The 23,046-nt window shown below is 51.1% G+C and overlaps 1 protein-coding gene across 1 annotated transcript in view; it reads left to right on the top strand.

Moving 5' to 3' along the window:
• The window catches only part of HTRA1 (HtrA serine peptidase 1), a 52,227-nt gene that overhangs the window by 23,455 nt on the left and 5,726 nt on the right, over nucleotides 1-23,046 (top strand). Inside the window, exons 2-6 of the mRNA XM_003922477.4 lie at nucleotides 2,537-2,636; nucleotides 3,056-3,260; nucleotides 20,643-20,837; nucleotides 21,324-21,356; nucleotides 22,578-22,692. Coding sequence (XP_003922526.3) covers nucleotides 2,537-2,636; nucleotides 3,056-3,260; nucleotides 20,643-20,837; nucleotides 21,324-21,356; nucleotides 22,578-22,692 — 648 coding nt within the window. The remainder of the gene's footprint in view (nucleotides 1-2,536; nucleotides 2,637-3,055; nucleotides 3,261-20,642; nucleotides 20,838-21,323; nucleotides 21,357-22,577; nucleotides 22,693-23,046) is intronic.

Consider the following 23,046-nt stretch of genomic DNA (forward strand, 5'->3'; position numbering starts at 1 on the left):
TATTAAGAAACTTTAGTGTCCATGGAGAAGTTATTTAAAGTCTGCAAACCTTATTTTTCCCATATATAATATGGGAAGGATACCTGATTTTCCTCTTCCACAGGAAGGTAGAAGAAATTAAGGCAGCAGATGAAAGCGTTTTTGAAACAAAAATAATAAAATGATATTATAATGTCCTGAATTTGTTATTTTTCCTAGTAGTTGCAGATCTTTTTCTGTACGCTAGAAAACCATGCTATGTAAAAAGAGATGATTCCAGTCTTTAAATAAAGCAGCTTGGAGGTCAGGGGCCAGGACAGAAAGGGCCTCCCAATTTCCTGTGCCCCATGGTGTCAAGTTGGGTTCCTGTGGTCCCTGGTGACCCAGTGCAGCGGGGATGTGGGAGCCAGTGGGTGTGCAGTTGTGACAGGTCGGAAGAGGGCTGGGACATCTCAGATTTTACTTACAGCCTAGAGCCTGGGGAAGGGCTGCCACCCTGGTGTGTGCGTGTGTGTGTGTGTGTGTGTGTGTGTATGTGTGTGTTTGTGACTATACGTGTGTGTGTGCACATCTGGGGGTATATGTATGTGTGTGGAAGTGTGTATAGGTGAGTGTTTATGAGTGTATAAGGGTACATGTGGGGGTGTGTTTATGTGTGTACGTGTGTGGGTGTGTATGCATAGAGTGTGAGCTTGTGTGTGTGTGCGTGTGCATCTCTGTGTGTATGTGCATATGTGTTTGGGGCAGGCACACAGGCCTGTTGGCAAAGATTTACCATTGGTGAAATTGCTATGAAAGTTTCCAAAAGCTCCCTGAGTCAATTCATAGCGAGCAGCCAGCAGAGGAGTGCCGGTCCCTGGAGCCTGCTTGTGCAGCACTAAGCTAGTCTGAGGGGGAAGAATGGGGGGCATGGCTCTTAGCTGCAGACCAGCATGGAACCCCTCTGGCCTGCTTGAACAGAGACATGTTAAGAGGTAACAGCAGGTGGCACAGATTAGGGGCCGGAGTAGTAGGCTAAGGCTGCACTTCCAGGGACACATTGCCTCGGCCACCACCCATGTCACCAAAATGGGAGCCCAGGACCCTGAATCTCTAGAAGCCCGTTTCTGAATCACTTGCCTTGGGTGTGTGCCTCTGGTTGTGGAAACTAACTTTTTGCCCTGTCCCAAGCTTCACATCGGGACATGTGACAGCTTTGTTGAAAGTAGCTTTGGAAAAGCTCACCACGTGGGGCCACTCGAGGTAGTATATGGTCATGCATCATTGAATAGCAGGGATACGTTCTGAGAAATGTGTCGTTAGGTGATTTCATCGCTGTGGGAATGTTACAGGGTGCACTTACACAAACCTGGATGGCAGAGCCCACTGCTCACCCAGGCCAGGTGGTAGGGCTGATTGCTCCTAGGCTGCATGCCTGTACAGTAGGTTACCGTACTGAATACTGTAGGCAGTTGTCACATAATGGTGAATATTTGTGTATTAAAACATAGAAAAGGTACAGTAAAAGCAATGGTATTATGGTCCACGGTTGGCTGAAATGTTATGTGGTGTATGATTGTAGGTATAAAGCATTACAGTCCTTTGATTTTTCTATTTTACTCACCAACAGTCTTAAGGTACCTCTTACGCCTTTTGTCTGGGATCTCTCGGGCAGAGTTGGAATGCATGGTTAAGGCATGGCGGAAACTGCTTTGGGGACAGATGATGGCCTCAGCCTTGGGATGTCAGTGGGAAAGACAGGAGCTTCTCCTTTGCCTTCATGTTTCTTTGTAATAATCTCAGATCTATGCGTCCGGTGGCTCTCTCCTAGAGAAAAGCCCGGCTCCTTCGCTCCTGCGGTGTGCTCAGGAGGGTTTCTCTTTGTGGTAGTCAGGACTTAGGGAAGGGACACAGGCAGAGGGTGATGCCACGTCAAAAAGGGACCCTTGGCTGGGTGTGGTGGCTCACGCCTGTAATCTCAGCACTTTGGGAGGCCTAGGCGGGTGGATCACCTGACGTCAGAAGTTCAAGACCAGCCTGGCCAACATGGTGAAATCCTGTCTCTACTAAAAATTGGGTGTGATAGCGGGTGCCTATAATTCCAGCTACTCAGTAGGCTGAGTCAGGAGAATCACTTGAACCTGGGAGGTAGAGGTTGCAGTGAGCCAAGATCACGCCATTGCACTCCAACCTGGGCAACAGAGCAAGACTCTATCTCAAAAAAAAAAAAAAAAATGGGCAGGGGGGTACCCTTGGGCAACCAGCTTCTTGGAAAGGCTGGTGTGAGGTTGAAGTATTTACTGGTGCCTCTGCTCAATGTTTTTGTAGTGAAATGATTGAGAAGAAAGAACCCGAGCTAAGAGGTTATCATTAGTGGATTTTACTGCCTTACCTGGGTGGCACTCTCTTGGGAGTTGGATGGACATTTGCAGGTGAGCCCTGGTGGGGGAATTGTGCTCACCACGTCTTTAGAATTCCAGAGGCTGATGAGGCATCTCGGCTCCCTCTAACCCACGTCTTTCTCTAGGTAACCACAGCAGCATATCATTAAGTATCTATTCTTTGCTTTTGTTCTCAGGGCAAGAAGATCCCAACAGTTTGCGCCATAAATACAACTTTATTGCGGATGTGGTGGAGAAGATCGCCCCTGCTGTGGTTCATATCGAATTGTTTCGCAAGTAAAGAGAGCCTTCCTTGTTCCTATACCCTCTGAAGCTTTCGCCGCCACTAGCAAAACATGAGAGCTATTTTTGAGATACATTAAATTGTCAAAGTGTCACTGAATATCTTCCTATGTTAAGATAAGTGTCTCCCTTAGAACGTTTTCCCTATTCGACTGTATACATCTACATTCTTGACCCTTCTAAATGTTGTAGGAACCTCTGGCTCTGAAGAGATTCCCTAAGAGTATTTTCTAAGCGGAATTTTTTGATGCATGTGAAGAATTGGCAGGATGTTTAGTTTTTAAATGTTAAGCCTGGTATGTAAAGGAACGATTGCTAGGTGTGTGTTGCTGCGGCAGAACCCATTCACCCATGTTTTGAAGTGCTTATTTTAAGGTGCTGCAGGCTTATCTGTGTACTCCTTTGGATTTCAGGCTTCCGTTTTCTAAACGGGAAGTGCCGGTGGCTAGTGGGTCTGGGTTTATTGTGTCGGAAGATGGACTGATCGTGACAAATGCCCACGTGGTGACCAACAAGCATCGGGTCAAAGTCGAGCTGAAGAACGGTGCCACCTATGAAGCCAAAATCAAGGATGTAGATGAGAAAGCAGACATTGCACTCATCAAAATTGACCACCAGGTAAGTATGTTCTCGCCTGCAGAGATGAGTTCTCAGATGCCCTGGAACACCCTTGGCAAAGGCACCAGAGTTCTTTGATTGCAAGAGATTCTCAGGGGGCACTGAAGCCAGTCTGAACCATCACAGGAGGGCCTGGAGGAGATGCTGAGTGTGGCTGACCTGGGGGTGTGGGAGGGGAAGGGGCTCAGGGAAGCTTCTGTAAGGAGGCAGAGAAAAGTTTTTAAAATAGTGTTTTAACTGTTTATAAAAGAAAGCAATAGATTTATAAAGAAATCAGTAGGTAAGTAGTGAAAATTGAGGCTCCTTCCCATTCCTGATCCTGTGGCAACTCTTGCTACAGATTTTATTTATCCTCCACAGACAGTTCATGCATTCACAATGAACATAGAATTTACTGGGTTTTAGACCTCCTTAACCTGTCAACAGTTACTCTGAAAACAAACCAGCTCTCGCGAATGGGGGTGTTGCAGGGAGATGAGAGGTGTTTCAAAACAATGTTCCATACTTTAAATGTTTTAGAAACCTTGAATGAAAACAGAGCTAATGGATTTCTTCTTTCCAGACCTTCTCAGAGCTTTTAGTATGCTAGTGTGCACGTTGCTTGCCTACAAAAGGGTGCTGACTGAACTCTTTGCCCAAATTATCATCATTGGAGTATACAACATTTTTTGTGGGGAGGGGCAGAACTGACATATACCAAGGTCAGTTTGGGAAATGCTGTATTTGAAAATGGTTTCTATTTAGATTCTCTTTGCAATCATTTTTGCTCTGTTGATTTGCTTAGCAAAGTCTTCATGTCTGGAACAATGTTCTTATTGACTCATCAAAAATCCCCACTCGGCGCATCGATGAGGGAGGTTTTGTTTGCTGTGTGGCATGTGCAGTGAGAACGTGGTTTCTAGTTTCTTCACATTCTTAAAATTTTCTAGACTTCTGATGGAGGGAGGAATCAGAGGAGGTTGGAATCCTGCCTCTGGCAAAGGAAAATACCAGAAACTGAGCCAGGTGGGGTCTCTCGTCCAGCCCTCTGCTTGCCTCCCTTTACCTGGGCATGGGCTGAGAAATTCCAGACGAGTGCGGAATTATTCAGGCTGTTTGTGCTGTTCGACGGCACGCTGGTACACCTTCTGGAAACAGTGCTGCATGTGCCATTTGGGTGATAGGATTCCAGATCTTCTCCACCTTTTCATACTATCAAGTTGCTGCCCAGCCCTGGCTCCTTTACAACCAGCCTTTCAGAAAACCACCAGCTAACACACTTACAACCCTCCTTCCCGATGTTCCTGTAGCTTTTCTATGGCTGGGTGGCCAGGCATGGCTGAAGAGGCGGGGGGTAGACGTAGGCACTGTGCCCGGTGTGTGTAACTGGCCTTGAGTGAGGCTGCAGTTGCGTGTTGTTTCTATTAGGTCACCGTGGAATTTCTAGCAAAAACGAATCTTTCAAAGTGTGTTTATTGGTCACAGAATCATTGGGCCAGCCTCTGCCTTCATAGCTGTATTATCTCCATTTTAGAGAAGAAGAAACAGGGGCTCAGAGAAGTCTAGTAACCTGTCTGAGGCCACACAGCAAACACCTCATGACCCTGCTCGCCTAAGGCAGCCAGGCTGCTGCTCCCCAGGTGTCCAAGCCCATGGCTGTTGCTGGAGGGAGACAGGCCGGACCCGCGGTGTGATGGGACAGCTTGACCTTAAACAGCCCACGGGAAGGCGGGTGTATCTGGTTTGGGAACAGGCTGCTAGAAAGGTGTCCAGGATGTGGTAGTCTCACCGGAAGGAGCCAGTCAGAATAGCACAGCCTGTGGCCATGCGTGGGGCCTGTTCAGCCTCAGGGAGCCCTTGGGAGGCAGCCAGCAGCAGGGCATGGGCTGTGTGCAGGCAGGGCGCTGGCCTGGACACCGCCCCCACTGAGTAACTTCGTGTTTGGAAGGCGTGGGCACAGACCGTGCAGCTGCTTCTGGCCGGGGGATATTCCTTTCCGATTTTGAGCCAAGGTGGAGTCTGTCTCCTCGTGTCATCCCGGCATGTCCTGGCAGGATGTGAACGATCTGTGAACGATCTCAAGAGACAAGCTTTGCAGAGTGCATCTGCCCTGGCTCCTGCCGTCCCGGGAGTTTAGCTCTTCAGCCGGCAGCATGCTGTGTGGCATGTGTTTTAAGCTCCCCCTAAGAAAGGGTGCTGGAAATTGAACACTGAACTGATGTGGCTTTTCAAAATGGAATTGGAATGAAAGGATATTAAATTGCAGACACCCACACAAAGGACTGGTTTCCACTGACTAAACTGCTTTTTTTTTTTGCTGATAGTAGTTGAAAGTAGGGAGAGTAACAGCATCTCTTCCAGCTCTTTCTCTTTTGTTCCCTTGTTTTGGTGATGGCTTATTTCGGGGGGAGGCTCTGGCTGGCCTTGCTTTGTGTCATCTTAGGGATAACAAAGAGGATGAAAGAGATCAGGAAAACAGAGAAGGCAGCACAGAACCAGCAGATACTGTGCTTGAGGAATGAAAATCACCTACGCGGCTCCTTGTCATGTGAGACCGTGGCCTAGGCTCCCCAAGGCCACTTACGAGTAATCCAGTGAAGCTGGTGAGACTGACCACCACGTCTGTGGCCCCAGTGACTAACTTGACGGCTTGTCATCTGGGCCCAGTTCCTCCCCTGGCATCCTGATTTCACTTGGAGGGTCCTCCATTGTCCTTCATAAACTTTTTTTTTTAAAAAGTGTTTCACTGTTGCCCAGGCTGGAGTGCAGTGGCACAATCTCTGCTCACTGCAACCTCCACCTCCAGGGCTCCAGTGGTTCTCCCGTCTCAGCCTCCTGAGTACCTAGGACTACAGGTGCACACCACCATGCCCAGCTAATTTTTATATTTTTAGTAGAGACAGAGTTTTGCCATCTTGGCCAGGCTGGTCTCAAACTCTTGACCTCAGGTGATCCACCTGCCTCAGCTTCCCAAAGTGCTGGGATTACAGGCATGCGCCACTGCATGTGGCTGTAAATGTGGTATTTTTGACACTTTGAGTGAAATAAAAATTACCATGGATATATGTGGTCACTGCCCACTTGCCACCCACTTCCCCCCTTTTCCAGTAGCTCTGTCATGGGACAGCCTTGGTGGGACTATCGGTCATGGTGCCCTACCCTCTATGGCCAAGTAGTAGACATATGATCAAATTAGGGCAAGCAAAAGCTCCCCTTAGGATTGCAACGTGAAGCTGGATGCCACTCACAGAGACTATCATGGTGAAGCTGCTGTAGCCCCTGCTCTTGAGACCCCAGAACTGTCTGAGTTCTTGCACTTCCTGAGCCCAGTTTAATATCTGCTTTTCCTCCCATTCTTGGAGCTCCCCTCGCGTCTCCAGTGGCTTGAAGTTGCCAGAGATGTTTCTGGGCTTGTGACCAAATAACTCTTTTTCTGCTTCTCACTGCTGAGCAGACATATGTGCGCTGACTGCCTGCTGTCTTGGGACCCGGAAGAGCTTTTGGGAGAGGCTCACGGAGCAGCCCCCTCTTGCCTGCCCTGCTGTCTCCCTCCATGTAGGAGGGGAGAAGGTGTCACCCCCGTATCCTGGCTGGGCATCCCTTTCTGTGCTTCTGCCCAAATCTGAAACTCCTCTTTCCTTGGGACCCATGACTGGGGCCAGCCTGCCCGGGGAGGGTATCCCAGCTGCAGAAAGTCGGGACAGGGTGCATGTAAACATGTGAATAGAAAGCAGCTTTGAGGGCAAACTAGTTCAGCTTCAGTTACAAACTCTTTCCAAATGCGTTTAACAGGAGCCCCTGGCTATGAAAGTGTCTGTCAAGCTTTCATCCAAGGGTGCCATTTTGTCCCTGCGGGGGATTTTGTTCCTGAGCAGTTTGGGGCAGCGGTGGGGACAGGGAGAGAGAAAAGTAAAAAGAGAGCAGTTCGGTTTCTTTAGGCTGGAGTACAAGGCAGAGGTAATGGGATGTATTGATGAAGGTAGGAGGGAAAGTTACTTTGGTAATAGCTGCTTGTCCAGCTGCAGTGATTAGGAAACTTGAGAAAAGCATCTTTGGAATCATGTTCTTCGCATCTTATATATAGCCCTGTGCAGATTTCATGCTGGAGATCTGAACTCCTTACCAGGGCCTTGAGGGCCTGACCTGGTTGTGGGCGCCCCTCCCTCCCTCTACCCCTCCGCCCCCACTTACTCCGTCCCCACCTGCTCTGCTCAGACACCCACTCCTTGGTTGCCTCCCACAGGCCAGGGCTGCCCCCTGGGGCCTCGGCTGTTCCCCTCACAGGGGCGCCCTTCTCCAGCTCCTCATGCAGCCAACCTCCCCTTCAGGCCTTTGATTAAATTCTGCCTCAGACATGTCTCCCCAGCCCGCCCTGTGAGGCAGCATCCCACGCCGTAGTCCCCTCAACGCCACCGCCTCCCTCTGGCGACACATCACCCCAGGGACAACCGCATTTCATTCTTGGTTTTCCCCTCCTCACCTGTTTATCACAGTTTAGAATTATCTCAGTCGTTTGTCAAATGAAGTCTATCTCTGCGGCTAGACTGTGGGGTTGAGGGCATCGAGGTAGACGGTGCCCAGCAACCTTGTCCCGAGTAGGACCTTCCCAGCTGTCTGTTCCGGAGGAAGCAAGGCCGCACGCCACGTGGGATGGAGGTTGGGGGAAGGCCCCCGGGGCTCCTGCATAGGGCTTCCCTTCGCTTTTCAGTGAAGAGATGACCCGCAGCAGGCTGGCTGCAGACGCCCCAGCCTCCCCACTTTTCCTGCCTGGAGTTTGATGGACAGGTGGCCCTGTCAGGGCGACAGCAGGTCTGTGGTTTTTAGTAATGCAAAGCACTGGTGCAGCAGTGAGCTTTCCCGTGGGTGCTTTTCCGTGACGCCAACAACCAGGTAAATATTTGGAAACGGCCTTGTTGAGGCTTGCGAGGTGGTTTTCCTCCCTCCCCCATAGGCCTGCACCCGCCCCTGGCCATCTTCGGGCCAGATGGCGCCCACAGACCTGTTTGAAGTGGCCGGAGAGGGAGCCCTCTGGGCGCTGGGCCGCTGTGTTTGCAGCGGGTCCTCTTACTGCTGAGCTGGCTGGCACGGGAAGGCCGACACCCCGATCCTCACTGAGTTCAGACTGGGGTCATTGCGGGTGAGGGGCCTGGGGACTTGTACATGTCTCAGGAGCTGCGGAGCAGGCCACTCTTCTCCAGGCCACTAGGACTTGGCCCTGCACGTGGTGAATCTGCCCTGAGTCAGCTGAGTGAGTGGGGCTCAGGCAGCCCCCCAGGACGTGGCAGTAGCCGGGGAGGGGAGTGGGGTGGTGCCTGCTGTGACTCACGCCAGTTCTCCTCAGCCAACCTGACAGTCAGACACGCTGACTCAGTGGCCTGAGCTCATCCCAAAGCGAATCAGAGAACGCAGGGCCTGGGCTCGACCCGCTGGCCTCTCCTGGAGTCATCTGTCACTCATCCTTGTGAAGCGCCTGGGAGCTTGGAATGCACATCGCACCGTCCCGGCTCCCATCTTGTTTCTGTGTTTTTCCATTTTGGATTCTTTTCCCCACTCCCTCTGTACTGGGCGTTTTGTGGTCTCTTCTTTTTCTCTGAGAACTCTGAGGGCTACCATTGCATTTGCTAATGATGCCACAGACGGCGTTATTGTGATGAGGCTTCTATTACTGTACTGATTTTTACCACTTGTAGGCGGACAGGAATCAAGATTTCATGAGGGAATGTGAAGTCAGACAGTGAGGGAGAAGCTGGCTTTGATTTTGTGCCAGGCTTTGTCCAGAGGCGGGTGAGGACGTGGCTCCTTACTGCTCTTGATTGCGGCTCCTTCTGGCATGGGAAATGTTTCAGTTCCCCAAACTCTCCGAATTGGATCCCTTGTGTGTTCTCTGGCCCTGATTCAAGAACTTAGTTGATTGTCAAGGAAATTCTTTGGCTATATTTTTCTCTTAATATGGTAATGCCTTTTTTCACTTTGGCACTCTCTTTTCAGCCAATTGGATGAAGACTTTTATTTATGGTTCTGACAAAGCAGTTCCCGGGTTGTTGGGACTGGATTTGTAGGTTCCGCATTAGGAATGTCTCCTGTCCTCTTCGGGGGAATACAAATTGGTTCCATTTGACAGTTCATCGAGTGTGTGACAGTGTGTTAGAGTCCAGGGTTGGCCAACTACAGCCAGTAGTCCAAAGCTGTCTCTCTGTCTGTTGTTGTAAATAAAGTTTTACTGGGACATGGTCATGCTCACTTGTTTAGGTAGAGTCTGTGGCTGCTTTCACTCTGCACCAGCAGAGTTAAATAGTTGGGATGAAGACCACGTGGCCTGTGAAGCCAAAAACATTTGGCCCTTACTTCCTGGCTCTTTATAGAAAAAAAAAATGCCAACCCCAGTGGTAGGCAACTAACACCTTGTTCTAGAGGACCTGAAAGTGGCTGGAGGCAAGAATGCTCACAAGAACCAAGTGAGGTGAAGCACTAGGGGGCCGAGGGGAGCAGGAAGAGAAGCTGATTTTGTTTGTTCCTTTGCCAGAATTTGTGCTTTTCTTTTGCTAAGATGAAGCTTTTGTCTTCCCACAGTAAGCAGAGGGAGGCCTTAATTTTGTTCATTTCTCTGTGACATTGGTAGAAAGGAGTTTGTCAGAATTCCAAGCTACTTGGCAAATTATCCAATACTGAGATGCGAATGGATCTTTCAAGGTCTAGTTTGTTCATTCTTTCAGTGATTCCTTATTAATTCCCTGATTTTATATGTGTTGACCATCTGTCTTGGCCAAACACGTATTAGGTGCTGAAGATGCAGCAACAGTGGGCAAAGCCATGGGGCTTAAGAGCTAGTGTGGGCAACAGGTGAGGTCAAGTAAACACGGCAGTAAGTTCAGTGCATGAAGCAGACACATGAAGAGGTAGAAGGCATTGGGCTACAAAGTAGTAGAGAGTGGGGCCGGGCGCGGTGGCTCAAGCCTGTAATCCCAGCACTTTGGGAGGCCGAGGTGGGTGGATCACGAGGTGGAGAGATCAAGACCATCCTGGTCAACATGGTGAAACCCCGTCTCTACTAAAAATACAAAAAATTAGTTGGGCGTGGTGGTGCGTGCCTGTAACTCCAGCTATTCAGGAGGCTGAGGCAGAAGAATTGCCTGAACCCAGGAGGCGGAGGTTGCGGTGAGCCAAGATCGCACCATTGCACTCCAGCCTGGGTAACAAGAGCAAAACTCCGTCTCAAAAAAAAAAAAAAAAAAAAAAAAAAAATCAAAGTAGTAGAGAGTGTAGGCAAGGAATTTTATCTGAGGGGGTGACATCCAAGCTGAGATGGAAAGGACAGCGAGAGCAGGCCAATGAAGCAAGTGGGTGACAAGAGTTGCAGGCGGAGTTGCTTTATTTCCCATTTCTGCTCAGTCTGCAGAACCTGGGTCTGTCATTTCCTAGTGAATTTATTCGAACCCTCCAGAACAGGTTTCTGGTTAGCTAGTTTCTTTGTGTGTTGTCTCATTTCTTTTGGGTTCTGGTTCTTTGGGGTTCCTGCTCATACTCTGGAAAGCTCCAGTGTCTTAAGTAGTCAGTCTTCCAAGAGTCTGAAAGCACAAAGCTTCCTAATGATCAGATCACCTCTCAACCATAGCAGGATCAATGCAATTCCATAACTTGTTTTCTAAAGCCATCCAGAATGCTTCCTGTGGCAAGAGAGACTAAGATCTGGTGAATTGAGGACTGATTATCCTAATAAACATGCTAGTTGATAGTTGCTTTGGCTAAACAAATCACCAGAATCTGATAATGGGAACACGTAACTCATGGTATTTCCTTCTTTGCTTTATCTACCAGGCAGCTCACAGAAACCACGGGCATTCCCTGTGTTCCCATTTTATGTTGTAAATATATATTTAGTTGACTTATTATAAAAGTCCCTTTGCCATTGGCCATATCAAATTATTCTTATATAGAAGAGGTTATACATGTTTTAAAGATTTTAAAATGAATTTGAAAAGAATGCTACATCCAGGGTAACTTCCCTGCATATGGGGCCCACAGAAGCCCTGTGGGGTTATGGGTAATGAGGAGCCAGAGTGCCTTCAGTGCAGTTAGCAGATGCTGAGAGGCTGCTGTGTGCTGGACTCTGAGCCCACCAAATAGAGCAGGGCTGAGCCCCTGCCCACCATGGCTTCCAGGAGATACAAGCTGTTCCCTTTGCCTCCCTGAGGCCCAAGCTTATAGTCGTATAGACAGCTGAAAAGCAGGCTGCATCAGTTACTCAGTTACCCAGACCCAGACGCCAGGCCTTGTCTAACCCCAATTATTACCTCATTTGAAGATCCCAATGGATTCTTTTAAGACCTGGCTTGTTCATTCTTTCATTTGTTCAGTTAGTCATTCATTGAGTTTGCAAATATTTCTGGAATCTGCCATGGACACACACTGTCGTAGGTAGCAGCATCAGCCACCCTGAAGTTGGCAGATGAAAGGGGATGGATCAAAGCGGCTGATGTCTGGGGGAGACACAAGTTAGACTTGACCAAGACAGTATTATTCCTCCTCTGGATGCTACGAAATCTATGCGGTCATTAGCTGTTGGGCCCCCATGCAGCACTGTTGACATTTTGTGGTTTAAACACTGAAGAGTAAGGGCATATTGGAAATGGCAAACATCTGGTACAGTGTAAGGGAGACTAAATGTTTTGGTGGTGTTCCTAAACACTGGGGAGGAAAGTCGTTTCATTTTCTCATCTGTGCGCTCTCTCTCCGTTTCTGCGTACCGTCCTCTGTCCTCCTCCTCCTTTTCCTTTTCTCTCCCTTCATCTCGCCACTTCTCTGATGTCTCCCAGCTGAACCCCGTTCACCTTGCTGCCCTTCCACCCATCCTGCCTCTTCTCCTCTCTCCCTAGACAGTGGTAATCACGTGTCAGTGGGAGGAACAGATGATGGCAGCTTGGTCACGTGGTTCTTCTCCGTCTGTATATGTCGGTGATCTCAGTGCCCATGTGGCAGGTCCTTCCTGCCCTGGCTCTTCTGCTCACTGCAGCCACCCTTGACTTTGTGGTCGCTGATAACCTTCACCTCCTGTAATCTGAATCCCAAGCTTCTCAGTCCTGGTCCACCGCCTCCCCTCCTGCTCCATTCTGAACCCTGAATGGAAGCTGAAATATCAATGGGTCATTGCTTTTCACAGTCCTCTGTGAAAGATTATCCAAGCCAGTATCTGGAGAATTCCTGGTCCACTGCCTCCCTATCTGGAGAAGCTGGAAGAGCCAGCTTTATCAGCATGTGACCCATGTCCTCACAGGCACTATGCCCTGGGATCACTGTTTTAATTTTACCTTTGAATTTGTATTTTTGTGAATAAAAATCCTGTGAGCTAATGGAGCATACTTGGGGAGTTGGGGCTTTAGCTCAGGTTGGATTCCTCCTTCCGCTGCCTCCACGGTCCCTGGCTCCCTGACGCCTCCAGCCTCACCTGACCTTCCCTTCCTTGTCTCTATGCAGGGATCATTGCTACCCTCCATCCCTGGAAGGGGTGTAGGCATAGGGAAGTTCTAGGTTCCAGCTTGGGCACCACATAACATCTTGGTGGTGCAGGGCTCAGGCTGATGATGCCATGGTTGTTCTGTGGTCTCCTGGGCAGGGTCAAGCCACTCCCACCCTGATCTAGGTGCTGAATGTACCCTGACACAGAAGTGGCAGTGCCCTTGGGGTCATCCATGTGTTGGAGGGGTGGACCCTTAGGGAAGATGCTTGGCTCGACTTCCCCACCCCCCGCCACGGTGCAATCTGCAGTCCAGTGGCAGCGGGCACAACACCAAGTCGTGAGGCCTCTGGTGTCTGCACTCACTGTCCCGTAAATAACCACAGTGATAACTAGCAAATTAAAAACATCGTGATAGGTCGAGAGACACAGAATGTGGAAGAAAGGAAAAAGCTTTATATTTTAGTACCTTTAACAGTGCTTTCTGTATGCTTTATGAACGAGGAGGCTGCATTTTCATTGTGTCCTGGGCTCTGCTAATTTTGTAGCTGGTCCTGCCCCCTAGTAGCCCAAGTCAGCAAATCTTTGGTTCATCTGAGTCCACAGTCCACTGACCCGCCCCTTTTCACAGCTCCTCCCCTGCCCATGTGCTCACTTCCCACCTTACCCAGCTTAAATCACTTCCTCAAACAAGTCTTTGGATGCTAACATCCCCCTAAACAACTCTTCTGCGGCCTGGTTTGATTTTCCTTTGGAGGCAAACAAGTTCTATGGCACTGCTTCTTGCTGGGTATGGAGGATGTGCTATTTTGTCCATTGCATATTTTTTAAAGAAAATGAAAGGCTAGCATAACTGTTTCCAGAAGGCGCATTGAATCACTCAGTTGAGTCCCAGCCAGTTCTGCAACATTAGCCTTTGAAGCAAACTTGAACCAACACTGGACCAGCCTGGAAGTCCCAGCCTCCGGAAATGATGTGGTGGATTCTGCAGATTCAGCAACAAAAATATTTTTGTAACTCAGGAGCACTTAGTAATTTTCAAAGGAGAGAAAGGAGTAATTGACTTGGCTCATTAGGTTGAGAAAAAGTTGCCAATTTTTTCTTTCGTTTTTGTGTTGGTGCATTGTTTAATATTTCTTTTCTCCAAGCTTCAGGGAATGAGATTGAATGAAATGAGCACTCAGGGGCTACTAGGCAGAACCCTGAATGTAAGATGAAATATTGACGAGGTCATTGCTTTTCACAGTCCTCTGTGAAAGATTACTGGCCAAGCCAGCATCTGGATAATTGTAGGAATCCTCTCTCCTCTTGCAGGGATAGAAGTTTGCAGGGATCATCTGACCCCATGGGGGAGTTGTATGAAAAGGAATTTATTAGGACCCTGTGGCTGTTTGGATCTTGCCCATTTAACGATTGTCTGCTAATGGATTTTCTGGAACGCAACCAGGTTTTCTGTAAAGAATGCTAATTGTCAGAGCTGAGATGATCATTGGATATAACTGGGCACAACTCTGTAATTTTAGAGGTGGTAAAACCGCAACCCAGAGAAGCTAATAGAGGTGTCCCAGGTTGCAGAGTGAATTCATGTAGGAATGAGACCCAACCCAGATGTTCTGCTCTCTGGGACAGCTTTCTCCCGTCATATGTGGAACCTGAGGGGGTAATACGTGTGCGTGTGTGTGCATGTATGCATATACACAGAAGTGTTTTGTCTAAGTTTTCACTTCTGCCCTACCCTGGTTGATCTTGGAGAATGAGGCCGAGGCATGCCATCAGCCTGGGGGCCCCACTCAGCACAGGCCCAACTTTTCTGCCCTGGGGAAGTTCCAGCAATTATGGTTCATCTATGGTTTTGTTATGGAAACCACACCACACATAGCACCCCCAAAGCCGAGGCTGCGTGCACAGACCTCCCCTCCCTTCCCGTGGTGGGCCCCTGCTTGGATTCTTCCTAAACTCCCCCTTTGCCCTGCTCTGTGTTGTACCCGCTCTGGTCCCCTGCCCCTGTGGGGTGATTCTGAGCACAGGGCAGCGGTTTCCCTCTGGCTGCTGTGTGCCCTGGGCAAATGGGAGGTGAGCAGTGGGCTGCTGAGAATACCTGGAGTGGAGGCCGGGGTCAGGGAGGGCTCCAGGCCTGGTACCACCACCACCCACAGTGGGACCTGCAGTCCCCTCATCAGCAGAACAGCTGTGAAGCCATCCTGCCTGTCCACAGGGGGCAGGTTGTGAAGGCTGCGTGCTTGGCAGAGCGGGAGAAGCTCTGGGAGATGTCAGACATGTGCCCTAGGAGTGGTTTCCCTGCCTTGCCCAGACTCTGCTTCCACCACCTGAACCTCCCTGTCACCACCACGGAACTGCTGTGACCATTGCTTTCCTCTTAAGCAGGTTAGCAGACTTCTCCTGCCTCACCCTGCAAAAAAAAGTGCATGAAGGAGTATGGACTCACAGTCTTTTCTAAACATTGTTAGGTGCTGGTATTAGGATCTTCTCTTAAAATGAACCACTTTCCCCAGGATTTGGAAGACACTCTGGTTGCCCACCCTCCAGCCTGCTTTCCTGCTGGCAGAGCCCTGGGTTTGTTTTAGGTCCATCCCTGACCCCACAGCTTAACTGACTCAGGATATCCGCAGGGTCCAGTGCAGGGTTGCTCCAATGGCCCTGCTCCAACGGGTGCCCGGTGACTGCTTGACTGGACGTGGCTGATGACCTACGAGGGGAAGGTGCCGAGGCGCTTTTGGGACTTTGCGAAGAGATGCTTCCATGGCACAGTCACGGACACAGTCACGCCTTGATGTGATTTCTGGAATGGTGGTGGCCAGTCTTGTGGCTGTGAGAACAGGCTGAGGTTGATTGGATGGAGGGAAGGAAGGGGGCTTGTTCTTGATGTTGTCTTTTTTTTTTTGAGATAGAGTCTCACACTGTCCCCCTGGGCTGGGGTGCAATGGTGCGATCTTGGCTCACTACAACCTCCACCTCCTGGGTTTACACGATTCTCCTGCCCAAGCCTCCGAGTAGCTGGGATTACAGGCACACACCACCACACCCAACTAAGTTTTTGTAGTTTTATTAGAGACACCGTTTCACTATGTTGGTCAGACTGGTCTCGAACTCCTGACCTTGTGATCTCCCTGCCTTGGCCTCCCAAAGTGCTGGGATTACAGGCCTGAGCCACCGTGCCCGGCCTTGAGGCTGTCTTTGAGACTTCAAGTTACCATCCTGGCACCACCCTGCCATTGGACAGGTGTCTACTCTACGTACTCCATTTGGAGCTGGGCTGTCACTTGCAGCTAGAAACACCCTAATTGATATACACAAACCATTTTTAGTGCTGGTCTATGTTTGGCCCTTATGGAAGACTCTAGGCTGAGCTGCCCATGGTGAGGGAGGTGGACTTTGTGTCTTCTTACTGCTCTGTGTCCTGGTGGCTTGGCCGTGTCTCTGCCCATGAGACAAAAGCCTAGAGGGCAAGGGTGGATTTTCTTAATCGTTTGTTCCCTGCACGGAGCACGTAGGAGACACGCCATGAATGGCTGTTGAGAAAGCTTTTTCTCGGGGCAGCGTTTTGTGAACTGATGCTGCAGCCCTGCCTGTAGTTCGTTTGTCGTTGTAATCCGCATGAATGGTAAGAGCCATCTTTAATCATGCCACGGTCCAGCCTCTTCCAAGGTGTTAGCGTGACTCCTACTACCTGGTCAGCATCTCGCCTGTGGCTAGGAGTTTGTAGTTTGCATAGATACGCTGAGAAGACGTGGAGTCCCTGCCCAGCACTTCTGACACCCCCCCTGGAGCTGTTTCTGCATCTACCTGGGTGGCTGTATAGGACATTAGGGGATTCGTGTCTTCCTAAAGTCCCTCTGTTGAGAGACTTCTGGTTCTGTTGACAGGACACTAATTCAGCATTGTGAGTCCCTGCAGGCTGGGTCCAGGGGGCGTTTTCATTCTAGATGCTCCCTCTCTTCTGGCCTCCCAGGCTCCTTGCTCCTAAGACTGAGAGAAGCGGCCTGTGCTGGCCTCACTGCAGAAAGACTGTCATCCCTGAAGGTCTTGGGGGGACCTGAGGTCTCTGCCTGGGCTCTGTGAGAGCAGCGTGGGTGTTTCTGCCACCTCACTGCTGTCCTGCCCACACTTGCATTTTCTTTCCCCCCAAGCCGTGCGAGGATCTGGCATGAGGAGTGCGGCTCACAGGCCCTCTTCCTTCTCCTCTTCCCCTTGGTCTTTTCATCTGTCGGTGGAGGACAGATGTTGGCCCCGTTTACTTCTGGGCCCACTGGGGGGCTCCAGGGAAATGAGGAAGTGGCCAGGGAGAGGAGCTACCACCTTCAAGATGGCCTGTGGCTGATGCTGCTTTAAAGGGAGACTCGGAGACACTTTGGTCTGGGTGGCGCGGGAACCAGCCTGGAGACAGCAGCACAGGGGCCTTGAACTCGGAGCGGGGCTTCACGGCGCCTGTGGCTGTGCACTTCCAGCCATATCTGCATCTCCTCCACATTCCCCCGTGGAGCTGATGTCTAGACAGCTATGGAATTAAATGCTCAATTTCCGAATAGGAATTTGGCCAGCAGAGGTATAGCTGCTGAGCAGACAGGCTCGAGGTGAGGTCCCCGGCTGACAACGGGCCCCACTTGGCTCTGGAATGAGTAGAGGGGCCTGATGCTCCTGCAGCCAGTGGCTCCTGTGGGGAGCTGGGGCAGTGACCCCCAAAAGGCGTCTGACCTCATGGAGAGCCATAAATCTGGCCTGGCCAACATCTCTGCAACACATCATTCCCTTGCAAAGATTTCTGCCTGTGATTGGAATTCTGGGTGAACTCGTACTGGGAGTGTGGGTCTGAGAGCTGGGAAGCCCGTTCTCCTGTTTAGCCAGGCTGCCCATCAGCTGTGGGAGGTGCCCCCATCTCTGAGCCTCAGTTTTCATGTCTTTAAAATGGGGGAAGAATCTAGCCCAACTCCTAAGGGTGCCATGAAAGTACTTTGCCACCCGCCAGGCAAAAGCTCATTCCTCTCACAGAGATGCAGGTTTTGCAGTGTAAGCCCCTCCCCACCCCGCCGCATGTGTCTTGCTGTTTTCTGTCTTAGAGTTGCCCTTCGTGACCTAGGAGATGTTTGAGTGGGTTGCAACTTAAACGAGATGACAGTTGGTGGTGCCCATTGGCACAGCCTTGCCTAAATGGCCACTTACGTAGCCGCATTTCCTTCTCTGGGTTCAGGTGAGGACTGTTTCCTTGGGAGACTCCCTGGGCTCACATCGCTGGTGTCCACCTTGTCTAAGCCTGTGTGGTCACTCGAGTGTGACTGAGCCAGGCTTGCCCATGGGGTGCTCTGGGCTCCATTTTTGGCAGCAAGCAGTGTCCCCTGGAGGCCTGGCCCACCCCGGGAGCATGGGGAGCAGCGCCCATGGGCAGCCTGCAGCCTCTACCTCCCGCTCCCTGCCCGGGGCTCCCTGCCCAGCCTCACAGCTTCTCCAAAAGTGTTTGTCTTCTTTCCGCATCCCCTGGGCCTGAACTCAGACTGTGGAAAAGAAGAGCTGGAAGGAAGGTTAGCTGCCTTTCGGTCTTTCTGCCTTCTGAGGTCTCCTGAGACATAGAGCTTGGGCCTGCCCCCCTTCCTAGGAGGCGCAGATGTGTGGTAAGGATAGGGATGAGTGAGATGAGAATGAGGACCCCCAGCCAGCCCTGCCTCGTAAGTGCATGATAGGTTTTCAGTGTGTGGCGAAGCGGATGCCTGCTGGGCCGCCTTCGTGAGTTGAGTGTGACCTCCTGCCTCCTGTCTGTCTCCTTGGCAGTGAGGCCACCCAGCTCCGGCAACCTGTGCCACCCCATCCCTCTACCTGTCCCAAGCCCAGCAGGCTTCAAAGGCCTGATCTTCCAGCCAGTCTGGGGCCTGAAGGGATGGCAGTGTTCCCGGCAGACCTCCCCCAGCATGGCCTAGTGCAGATCCCAGCCCTGCCTCCTGCCCCGCCTGCACGCCGTGACTGCTGAAGTCACGCCTGGCAGAGGTTGCTGGCTCAGGCCCAGAGTAAACACGCTGCGCCAAGCTCGCTGGTGTGCTGCTGGATGCCGATGAGCTTGAGGAGCATGGGGAGTGAGCATGGGGCCGAGTAGGGACACTGCAGGCCTGCACCTCTCCCTAGCTGCCCTGCACGCTGTAGCCTCAGGCAACCCCATGGGGAAAGGGTCACCCACTGTCAGGGAAGACCTTTACCATGGCTGGGTGACATGGGCTGGTGGTGAGAAGGTGGTTAATGGTTCCTCCTGTTGGATTTGCACAGGCCCAGATGCTCACAGCAAAACCAACACTAGATGATGCTTACAAGAGCCAACCGGTATTCAAAGAGCTGTTCAGATCTGAAGTCGCTTCATCCTCATGGTGGACTAGTGAGGGAGCTGTACATTAGTCCCATTTTCCAGATGAGAATACTGAGGACCTGAGCAGTCATAAACTCGGGACCTGATCTAGATCACGCAGCCTGGCCCCAGGTCTGTGCTCTTGACCTTGGGCAGTGCTCTCCTGGTCCTCTTGGTATCTGTGATCCGAGGGACCTTTCCCCTCCTCACGGTCTCATATAGTCAGTTTGAGATCCTGGACTCTTTCTTCACACCCCTTTCTCCTCCCATGAGCTTTCTCACTCTGCGCCTTCCTTACCTGGTGTGTGTTGGGGGGATATTTGTAGTGTGGTGCTGTGTTGTGGACGAGAGAGTCTGTTTTTCCAGTCCCAGGCCCAGGTTTCAATCCCTGCTCTGTCTCAAGTCACCCAGTCTCTCGGAGCCTCAGTTTCCTCCTCTGTGAAATGGGCGTGGTGGTCACCCCATCTCATCAGCTAGTGTCTGTTCCATCCCTGGCTATGGAGATGGCTCAGGTGACCTCTGGGTTCCACCCACCCCGCCCCCTGGTCCCCTGGCTCTTTCTTTTTTGAGGTGGACAAACATGAGGCTGTGGAGTTGCTGTTCTCCTGGGGGCTGGGGTGGCTCTCTGCTTTCTGGGCCTGGTCCACGTTGTTCAGGGCAGCTGCTTGTTCTAAGTGAACAAAGGCTAAAGGAACTTGGGAGGTCTGCTTGGCTCTGAGGAAGGCAGAGAGAGAAGGGGCCCTGATGCCCTCCCTGATGGAGCTAGGGAGGCCCTTCTGTGGTCCTCCAGCTCCTTGGCCCAGGTGACTCTGGAGTTGGCTTCTGTTTCATTTGTTGTGCAGAGTTGTCTGGGGCTTCTGGCTCTGCCTGGCCTTTGTGGGACACTGGAGATCAGGTCCGGAGATGGCCAATCGGCCTGCCTGGGCTGGGGGGTGCAGGTGGCTGACCGGGGCCTTTTCAGGAGAGGAGAGACAGCCCACCTGCTGGGTCTTGCTGTCTTGGGTCCCGGAGGCCTTGCTGTCCCTCTGCTCCATCTCTACCCTCTGCATTGTGGCCCGTACTCAGCACAGGTGTGCACCTAACCGAGTCAGTGCAATGCCCTGCCCGCAGAGCCCCCCAAATATTCCAGGACTCGGGACGGATGTGCACATGATGAGTTGGGGCAGGTTTCACCACTTGCAGCTTGGGATCCTTCCCTGGGGCTTGGCTCTCTCAGGCTGCCCCAGGCAGTCTTGTCCCAAACCCTAAATTCGTTTTGTCTTCCTCTGTCTCCGGGCCTCAAGGTTTCAGAGCGCATCTATGCTGATAGCGTCAAGATGTGATGAGACCCCGACCTGGCCTCCGGCAACCTCCCCACGGTTTCCTTGGCGTGTCTGCAGTTTCGCTGCTCACTGGCTCCCGCACAGCTTGCAATGTGTGGATTACGGGTGGGAGGGGAATGTGGTTCTGCCCCCAGCAAAGCGATGTGAGTTGTGAACTCAGTTTCCCACCAGGCATGGTGTTTCCAAATGGGCCGTCACTGTCCCTGCTTAGTTTTTCATGATTCCTGTGCCTTTACCCATTTGGTGAAATTAAAAACATTCAGCCATGCCGGCCACTGTGGTTTCAGGGCAAGCTGCCTGTCCTGCTGCTTGGACGCTCCTCGGAGCTGCGGCCGGGAGAGTTCGTGGTCGCCATCGGAAGCCCGTTTTCCCTGCAAAACACAGTCACCACCGGGATCGTCAGCACCACCCAGCGAGGCGGCAAAGAGCTGGGGCTCCGGAACTCGGACATGGACTACATCCAGACTGACGCCATCATCAATGTGAGCCTCTGTCCCTCTGCGGGTGGGGATTGGGGCAGGGTCTTGCCATAGGAGAGGAGTCAGCATAGGTCTTAGCCCCCACCTGTCTTGTAGTCTACATGAAGTGACGGAACTGGACCCAGCCATGTGGATTCTAGTGCCAGCAGCACCGCAGGGGTCACACAGTGGGGACAGTGACATGGGAGCAGGTGGACAGCCAGCCTTATCCCAGGAGGAAGAAGTTGTGTTGGGTGCTTAGGGTGATCTCAGTTGGCATCAGGACTTCAGAGAGAAAAATTCCCCATTTACAGCACATCTAAAACTTCCTGAAAATTGTTTAGGTCATTTTTTTTTTCCCAGCAAAATATTAGGTTCATGGGAAGGAATCTCAGAAAAGAACCATGCCCCACACTCTAGGCACCGTGCGCAGGAAACGGCCAGGCTGGGATGTAGACTGGACTGTGTTGTGACACAGTTTGTCACCTTTTCATTTCTGTTTAATTGCAGTATGGAAACTCTGGAGGCCCGTTGGTAAACCTGGTAAGGTCTTTTGAACCTATGTTACGTCATTTATCTATGTACATGCTGTTTTTTTTTTTTTTTTTTTTTTTTTTTGAGGCAGGGGGTCTTTTCCAACGTAAGCTTGCCAAAGCGTGCTATCAGATTCCTTTAAAATGAGCTCTGTGAATGTACTGCATGCTTGCAATGACCCTACGGATCTTTTCTGGAAAGAGTAAGGCAGGCTGGAGGTGAGGATTGGAAATGTTAAGCCAGACAACGCAATTGTGTCTCAGCATTACAGGTGAACACCGTGAAATTCAGGGCCAATGCAGGAGTAAGGTGAAGGTCACCAAAAGTGCTGGCCGGTCCCCGAAAGCACCTCCTCCAAATGAAATCTCCTGGGCTGCTGAAGGAACTGGCTGGGCTCATCCACACTTTCTCTTGGCCAGGAATCCTCCCTTAAGGCCTGGCTGGAATGAGGAGGAGTTACCCACCCACAAAGATATCACTTAAGTCTACCCTTAAATACTTGAGCAGAAAAAGTGAGGCCTTACAATACAGATTGTCAGTGCTAGAGGGCGACTCGGGGGACATTTACAGGGGCCGTCTTTAGCAAGGCCCAGTGTGATGGCACTTCCTTGATGGTGCCTTGGCATCAGGTACTGAAATCTCAGCACTCTTGGGAAGTGTGCAAGGAGCGGTGTAGACTTACTTGGCAGCGTTCCCTTCCCAGTAGAGGGCAGCTGTGCGCCCAGCTCTGCCCTCTGCCCTCTGCCTCCTCCCGCAGCACCCTGAGGTTGGAGTGGAGATGCGCTTTGCTGGTAATGAAGCATGACAGCCCTAAGCTCTAGGGTTGTTTCTCCCTGGAGTCAGCAGAGTCGTCTTAAGATCATTAGAAATGGGAGAAGCAGGAAGGTATGGGCAGCCACCTAAAGGACTTTGAGCCTTTAGAAACGTATTCCTTGTGAAACAGGAGCAAATAATGTCATGCATTTTGAAAACGATCTGTGCTTACTGCGAGGTGAGCACCCGGTGCCGACCTGGGGTGTGTGTGCTTCTTCCACAGCTGAGCCTGGCTCACGCTGCCTGGGTATCCTGCTGCCCCTCTCCCTGCTCCCCCAGGGATCCCCTCCTTGCAGCTGCCCACTTCCGTCTCTGGAATAGCTCAGGGACTTCTTCCATGCTCATTCTCCACTCTCTTTGGGTGTGTACCTGCCGTAAAGCTTCACGATTCAAAGCCCTGTCCTTCTTGCTTTCCAGGACGGTGAAGTGATTGGAATTAACACTTTGAAAGTGACAGCTGGAATCTCCTTTGCAATCCCATCTGATAAGATTAAAAAGTTCCTCACTGAGTCCCATGACCGACAGGCCAAAGGTAAGCAAGGCCCACACAGCCCCAGGGACTCCGGAGATTTGTCCTGAAGCTCAGCTGCCCTTTGAGACTTGGGGAAGGGAAATGCAGCAGCCCCCAAGGCTACCCAGGCCATCCCCGACCCAGAAGTGAAAGGGAATGCATGTTACTAAGTCCCTGGTAGTAGGTCACAGATGTTTCGCCACTTCTGTCCTACGATCGTGGCAGTTTCACATGATTCAGTCTAATCTGTGCCAGTCACAAGCCTAGGTGACTTTTGTACATTATTTTACTTTATTTACGTATGTCACTTAATTCTTTTGCCCTATCAGTTAGGAATTACTAGTCCCATTTTGCTGATGAGAAAACAGGTTCAGG

Source organism: Saimiri boliviensis, chromosome 12 (genome assembly GCF_048565385.1).
Source record: "Saimiri boliviensis isolate mSaiBol1 chromosome 12, mSaiBol1.pri, whole genome shotgun sequence".
Classification (NCBI taxonomy): Eukaryota; Metazoa; Chordata; class Mammalia; order Primates; family Cebidae; genus Saimiri; species Saimiri boliviensis.